This window comes from Molossus molossus, unplaced genomic scaffold, assembly GCF_014108415.1.
Source record: "Molossus molossus isolate mMolMol1 unplaced genomic scaffold, mMolMol1.p scaffold_m16_p_5, whole genome shotgun sequence".
NCBI classification, from domain to species: Eukaryota; Metazoa; Chordata; class Mammalia; order Chiroptera; family Molossidae; genus Molossus; species Molossus molossus.
The window spans coordinates 64,626,884-64,634,756 of record NW_023425388.1 but is presented as its reverse complement, the minus strand read 5'-3'; the positions used below and the strand labels follow the sequence as shown (position 1 = coordinate 64,634,756).

The following is a 7,873-nucleotide window of genomic DNA, read 5'->3' as shown; positions in this document are numbered from 1 at the left end:
TTGGCTTCCTTTTCTAGTTTTTTAAGGTAAGAACTTAAGTTATTGATATGACACCTTTCCTCATTTTTTTTTTTATCCTCACCTGAGGACATTTTTCCATTTTTTTGTTCAGACAGAGTGGGAGGGAGAGAGAGAGAGAAACATCGATGAGAAAGGGACACATCGAGTGGCCGCCACCCGCACAACCAACCAGGGCCGGGGACAAACTGCAACCGAGGTACATGCCCTCAGCGGGAACCGAACCTGGGTCTCTCTGGACCGCAGGCCGACCCTCTAACCACGGAGCCACACCGGCCAGGGCCTCATTTTTAATGTAAGCATAAATTTTCCTCACAGCACTGCTTCAGCTGCACCCTACAAACTTTGATATGTTGTGCTTTTATTTGTATTTAGTTCTATGTACTTTTTAATTTCCTTTGAGATTTCTTTGGCCCATAATTGTGTTACTTAATTTCCAAGTGTTTTGAGTGTTTTCTGTTGTCTTTGTTATAGATTTCTAGTTTGATTCCATTATAACCAAAGCTCACACTCTGATTTCAATTATTTTACATTTGTCAAGGTTTGTTTTATGATTTTTTTCTATTTGGTAAAGGTTCAACAGGCAATTGAGAAAAAAGGTATTCTGCTATTGTTGGTTGTCCTGTTTTATATATGTTAATTAGATCCTGTTGATTGATTTTGCCATTTAGATCATCCATATCCTTGTGATATTTTGCCTAATAGTTCTTTCAGTTGCTGGATGGAAGAGGTGTTGACGTTTCCAATTATGACCATAGATTTCTCTTTCTCATTTCAGCTTTATCAGTTGTTGCTGCATGTATCTGAGGCTTTGTGGTTTAATTTGTACACAATAATATATTGTGTCTTTTTAGCAGATTGATCCTTCTTGATTCATTAGATAATGTCCCTTTTAGTCTCTGGTAATTTTCTTTGAAGTCTACTTTATGAAATATTGTTGTTGCCACTTCTGCTCTTTTAATTTTATTAAATTATTAATGTATACATGGTACATTCACCCTTTTACTTTCAACCTACCAGTGTTTGAATTTGAAATAAGTTTCTTATATGCAGCATATAGTTGGGTTGAGTTGATTTTTTAATCCACTCTGCCAATCTCTGTCTGTTGATTGGTGTATTTGTACTTAATTATTGATATGCATGCATTACTGAAGGGATAAGGGGACCAGATCCCTCCAACACTTGTGGGCAGGAGGTTCTTGGGGTGCAGTTGGAATAAGTATATTCAGAAGTCCCCATGGAAGAATGAAAGGTATTTATTGGTGTGGGATAATATTTCTGGGGTTGTGGTGTCCTGGTTCCCTCAATCCAGTCCTGGAAGAGGGCAGCTGTGGATTTAGCAAGGCCAGAGTCCAGGGTGTCAGCTCCATGATGCAGCTGGGTCTAGATCGGGATTAGTCTAGATTCAGTCCATTAATCCATTGTGGGGGTCCCACGTGATCGTGGGCCACATGAGGGTGGATACAGAGCCTAGGAGCCCTGCAAGCTGGGAGTTCAGCACAGGCAGCAAGAGAGAAAGAGTATAAAAGAAAGCTTTCCTTTTGTAGATTAAATATTCAGGTTTTGCATGTTTGCAGTGGCCACGCCTATACTGGCCACTGATTGCTCCCAGGTGTGATGGACAGGTAGGCCCCTCCCTTATCATTCAGACCTTACTGGGCCTGCGTCTAAACTGTCTTTGTTTAGTTCCTTCCCACCACAGATCAGCAGGAAAGAGACCTGGAGTATTAAATTAGCTAATCTTCCGTTTACTCCTTTTCTGTTAAATAATAATCAGATTTTATTATTTATTTTCTATATGTTTCTTCTGATTCTTATTGTTCTGATTTCTTTTTCTGCAGATTACTTGATTTTTTTTTTTTTTATAGCACTTTTGAATTTGACTCTGCGTAGTTTTCATAGTAATTGCTCTGGGTGCTATTTACAACTATGTACTGGTATCAATATTTACTTCTTCAAATGAATTATAGAAACCTTGCTTCCATTTAGGTCCCTTTACATTCCCTACCTTTAAATATCATTGCTTAGAATATTAGATGGTGTTACAATTTTTGTTTCTATAATAAAATATGGTTTATAAAGCCCATAAGGAAAAAAACTGTTTATCACATGGACTCATATTTCACCTCTTTCTATAGTTCCTTCTTGCTTCCTGATGCTCCAAGTTTCCTTCTTTTACCATTTTCTTTCTGTTGGAAGAATTTCCTTTAGCCAGTCTTTCTTTCTTTTTTTTCTTTTTAAGATAAATCGGGATGAATTTTAGTACCACTGGAATTATCCAGAGACGAATGGGCTGCCATGGGTAGCAGCAGGTTTGCTGCTACTGGAGGCATTTGACCTCAGGCTAGGTTGCACTAGAATAGATTTCAGCATCAAATGCATTCTCTGAACACTTCTGAATCCTGAGATATTGTGATTCTCAAAGTCATTTCCAAGTTCTCTCTCATTTGACTTCTTTGCAGCATCAGCCATCACTATGTTCATATTATGTTTATTTTATGTTTTGTGTATACAAAAATAATAATGGTCATTATAAAAATAATTTAAGGAATACAAGGTGTATAAAGGTCTATCTCTTCCCCATTCCTTCCCACTCACCAAGTCATCATTTTTAACAGTTTGGTAAGGATTTAGCCAATCTTTCAAAGATAGTTTTGCTAGTCACAAAATTCTTTCGTTTCATTCATCTGTGAGTGTTTTTATTTTCCCTTCATTTCTGAAAAATAGTTTTGCCAGATGTAGAACTATGGGTCAACAGTTCTTTTCATTTACCACTTAAAAACATTTTCCCATTTCCTTCTCATAGTTTCACATGAGAAATCCATACAAATTGATGTTTTCCTACAAGGAATGCTTGTTTATCTTTGGCTGCTTTCAGGATGTTTTCTTTGTCTTTAGTTTTCAAAAATTTATGATGTATCTTGGCATGAATTCTTTGGGTTTATTCTGTTTAGAGTTCACTCCACTTCTTGGATCTCTGGGTTGATGTCATTCATCAAATTTGGGAAGTTTTCAGCCATTATTTCTTCAAATGCTCATTCATCCCCACTCTTTCTTCTCTACTTTCTAAGGCTCCAATGATACCAATGTTGGATTTTTTTTTAGTTGTCCCAGAGGTCTAGGGGCTGTTCTTTTTTTCTTAGTCTATTTTCTCTCTATTGTTCAGATTGTGTGAAATCTATTGTTCTGTCCTCAAGTTCACTAATTCTATCCCCCATCATCTTCACAAACTATTGAGCCCATCCGTTGAGTTTTTATTTCTATTGTATTTTTCAGTTTTATAATGTCTACTTGTTTTTTTTTTCTTTCAAAATTTTATTTTTTATTTATTTTAGAGAGAGAGGAAGGGAAAGAGAGATAGAAACATCGACGTGAGAAAGAAACATCAATCAGCTGCCTCCTGCACTCCCCCTACTGGGCATCAAGCCTGCAACCTGGGCATGCACCCTGACCGGGCATCTAACTGGGACCTCTCAGTACATGGAATAATGCTCAATCCACTGAGCCACACTGGCCAGGTTATTTGTTTCTTTTTTATAACTTCTATTTCTTCTTTGGAAATTTTCTATTTTTTCATTTGTTTTAAGAGAATTTGTAATTGTTCTGGCATTTTTATAATGTCAGGCTGAAAATTCTTATCAGATAACTTCAACATTTGATTTATCTCAGTGTTGGCATCAGTTGATTTCATTTTTTTATTCAAGTTGTGATTTTCTTAGTTTATATCCTGGACATTTTGTCTATCATGTTAGGACACTCTGAGTCCCACCCAAATATTTTATTTTACAGTGAGTTATTTTACTTAGGTTTAATATATGATTATTAGCCTACTTTTGTACATCCCAATGGCAGTTTGATTTTCAGACCCCCTGTGGTGTTATTTTCATCTGTTTAATGAATCCAGTGCTGCTGGGGCTTGCACTGGCCTCTGTTAATACTGCCTGAGGGGTGGAGGAACTTTCTCTGCCTGGATTGCCAGATATCTCTTGGTGAGGGAAGGGTATGGAGAAATCCTTTTATTGGTACCCTCCAGCTACACAAGTTTCTTTGAGCCAGGGAGGAATGTCTCAGTTCCACGAGACAAAGTGTCTTCTGGGACCAGGCTTCTAGCTACAGGGCTGCTAACTGTGACAGGTGCTTTTCTCTGGTTCCACCAGTCAGCCCTAGTGTCTCTGAGCAGGGGAAGAAAGTCTCAAACTCTTGGGAACAAAAAGACTTTCCCAGTTGGTCCAGCTGCTTTTCCTGGGTCTTTCTTATTGGTTCCTCCTACCTACCTCAGTACCTCTCCATGGAAAAGAGGATTCTCTGGCCCACCAGGAAAGGAAAATGCATGCCTTATTTTTGTCAAGACTCCCAGTTGGTTCCCCTTGCCTAAGGTTGTCAGAGGGATTCCCACTAGATACAGGGGAAAGGAGCTTCTATTGCTGGGTGGAAAGTTGGAAAATGCCAGGTCTGGGTGATCACCTTCTGTTGATTGGGGGACACAAGATGACCAGCCTCTGTGTTGTTCCTCTGGTCCCGGGTCCCCAAACCAGCTTGCCTTCTTTTTAGCACATTCAGAGTTTTCCTTTGCTTGTTTCTTGTGCCATTTCCGGGGTTTATAAAGTTGTGCTTAGCAAGGAGAAGCCGGGGAAAAGGTCTATGCCATCTTGTCCTGACCAGAAGAAGTCTCTCACAAACTGATTTTTATGATTCATTATCCATTAACATTTTTTTCTGCTAATTTAGACGCAATTATGTTATGGAAATAAAATATCCCAAAGAAACCTTTAGCTAACATAGGCATTTAATCAATTTTTTCCAAGATATAATTAATGAGACTGGGGCAAAAAAAATGGATATGTCAACACAATAGGATCTAAATTGGGCTTGAGGCCATTCACATAAAGACACTGCTGAGGAACACACACCCCACCTCCTTAGAGGCCATCTCCTTCCAATCTTCTCAAGGAGGTCTCTACACCAAGCACAAGCGGATTCATGAAGACACCAAGGGAGCTGGGGAAAATAGGAGGGAGTGGTAGAGCTTATTATAGGGCAGGCACAGCCCCTTCCTTCTGGGGCTCTGAGCGGCAAAACCTGCTTGGAAGCTTCTGCTTGTGAAGGCTGAGTGGTGCTGGAGAAAGGCGGCTCCAGAACCACCCAGGATGGCCTGGCTCTTCTCTAAGCTTTGGTGGGGAAGAAGGCTGGATCCAGCTAAACGCACCTAAGTAGGTATTTATTTGGGGCAGAATCCTCAAGCCAGTACATTTCTTTCTTATTTATATACTCTGTTTTTCCCAAGAAACATTTAAAGTAATTTAATGGATACACACCATATACAAAAATATAAATTAGATATAGGCAAAAAATAAAAAGAGAACAAGAGGAAAACAAGAGATACGAGTAAGGCTGGTGCAAAACTGCTTCTCTGAGCTTCTACACTTGCAATAAATGGCTCATAAGAGAGCACACTGTTGGAGTATTTCCTGTGCCATCCCTTAGTGGGCCCTCAGGAGCACTTGGGACTGGGCACAGGGGCAGCAAGGTGGACTCCTAACATGGAGGGACCCTCTAGATATACAGAGTGAGATAAATTACCATGGAAACTACTGTATAGTACTCCATAGATTTCCTGCTCCTGAAACGTGTTTGATTTATTTCTTAAAGATTCCTGAGTTCTTACTTTGAGAACGGCCATGGTTCTGAGCAGTGAAATCTAGTTAAAGACTCAGGCTACTAAGTTCTTGAGGAATCACTTCTGATTTGGGTCCATTACAAGTCAGAGACTATCTACTTGAGAGTGTGAACCAAGGCTAGAACTAAGTCATTAGTTCCTAAAACTCTTGTTTTTAAAATTCTTCTATTTGATTCTCAGATGTAGCCAAAACTTATTAGGTACAGACTTGCAGTGTCCTTCCCAAGTCACCTGGAAGTCTAGGCGGTGCTGACGATGTGCAGGAGCTGAGAAGTAGCCACAGAAGTAGTGCTGTGCGACTAAAGGACCACACTCCTTCCACTATGGGAGCTGTCTCTCTCCTGAGGAATAGAACACACACACACAGAAATCCAGTCAGCTGGGCTGTTATCTATGCATACAATACACCAGGTGTGTTTGATTCAGGTGCAAATCCTAGGGGAGTGGTGGCTGCTGGGACAGCAGATCTGAATCCAAAAAATATTTCTTAACTCCTCATGAAGCCAGTCCCTCTTCCAGGGTTAGGTTTCTCTTCCTTCCTACCTCTCGGGAGTCTCCTCCAAACATCTTTAATTTCTGAAAATTAAAGTCTCATTCACTCTGCCTTTTGCTGACTTTTAACATCTTCAAGCCTCCCTTAAAATGGAAAAATAAATTAAAGTAAATAAAGGTACCCTGTACCATTCATCAGTCTCTCTCTCTACCATTCGTTCCTGAAGACATGGTCCAGTTCTTTTTCCTATTTACATTCCCCCACACTATTTCTTCAGAAAGTTTAGCTTCATATTTTAGTATTTATCTGAAGTTATTTTTCAAAGATCACTAATTACCTCTTCCTGACCAAACTCAGTGGCTTTTCTTCAGACATTATTCCTTCTACTTGGTCTTTTGGTTTTCCAACTTGCTCTGAGGGCAAGGACTGTGGTTTATACTCCTCATATTTCTCTAACTTTTATTGTAGGAGGTTGTTTTACTTAGGTTTTGAATATCTACAGCTGTATCCTATGAACATAACCTTTCTTACCATATTTGAAATGGCAAGGTATGGTATCCTAAAACATATTGTTCAAAATGCATTGTATATGTATGTATATTCACATTGCTATTTTTAAAATGTCTGTGTGTTTTAATTTTATCAGGAAAGTGACTTTTAGGCACCTGATTTCTAATAAAAAAAATGCTACAGGCCTGGCCAGTTGCCCAGTGGTTAGAGCGTCGGCCCGCGGCCAGGGAGTCCCAGGTTTGGTTCCCACTAAGGGCACACACGTACCGCAGTTGCAGTTTGTCCCTGGTCCCGGTTGGGGTTGTGTGGGTGGCAGCCACTCAATGTGCCTCTCTCACATTGATGTTTCTCTCGCTCTCTTCCCCCCTCTTTCCCTCCCGCACTATCTGAAGATAAATGCAAAAAGGTACTCGGGTGAGGATAAAAAAAAAAAAAGCTATGGGGTGGCCTGGTCAGTGTGGCTCAGTGGCTTGAGTGTTGTCCCATGAACTGAGAGGTCCCAGGTCCATTCCCAGTCAGGGCACATGCCTGGGTTTCCAGCTCGATCCCCAGTAGGGGGCGTGCAGGAGGCAGCTGATCAATGTTTCTCTCTCACATCGATGTTTCTATCTCTCTCTAAAAAAAATCAATAAAGTAATAAAATAAAAAAACAAACAAGAAGAAAAGCTATGGAATGAATGCTCTCTCACACAGAGGAAATCAACAAAGTGGGGCAAAACCAACTTGTTCAAGGCTCGCTGAAGAAAAACCTAGACATTAGGAAGAAATAGACATTTTACTGAAAGGAGAAGATGAAGTATGCCAATATAAAACAACAAAAATTTTTTTTTAGTCAAAGAGTCAAGAAAAAAGAAAAAAATATCCTGGATTCTCTACAGAAAATTTGAGTTTAGCTTGGTGAGAAAAGAATGCAGTAATTTTGTTTTAGGTATTAGAATAAGTATGTACAGGCCAAGTATAGAACAAACCAGAAATGCCTTGAGGAGCCCTTTGGGATAGGACGTGACTGGAAAGAAAGATAATCAATTTGAAGGAGGCCAGAAACACGTGGGCCACTCAGTCCGAAACCACTTGGGCTTAAAGCTTCATGTTACTACTGCTTCTTATATTTCTGCGGTTGTAGCCTTTGGTGGAGTGAAAAGACCAGCAGACCTAAAATGAGATCTCGGCTGGTG

At 39.9% G+C, this 7,873-nt stretch overlaps 1 protein-coding gene across 2 annotated transcripts in view; it reads right to left on the bottom strand.

Annotated features, from left to right (window-relative positions):
* Window positions 1-5,963: 5,963 nt before the first annotated feature.
* ILDR1 (immunoglobulin like domain containing receptor 1) overlaps window positions 5,964-7,873 on the bottom strand; it is a 31,242-nt gene continuing 29,332 nt past the window's right edge. For both annotated transcript variants that reach the window (XM_036243639.1, XM_036243640.1), the window contains one exon: window positions 5,964-6,036. In XM_036243639.1, coding sequence (XP_036099532.1) covers window positions 5,995-6,036 — 42 coding nt within the window. In that variant the 3' untranslated portion in view covers window positions 5,964-5,994. The remainder of the gene's footprint in view (window positions 6,037-7,873) is intronic.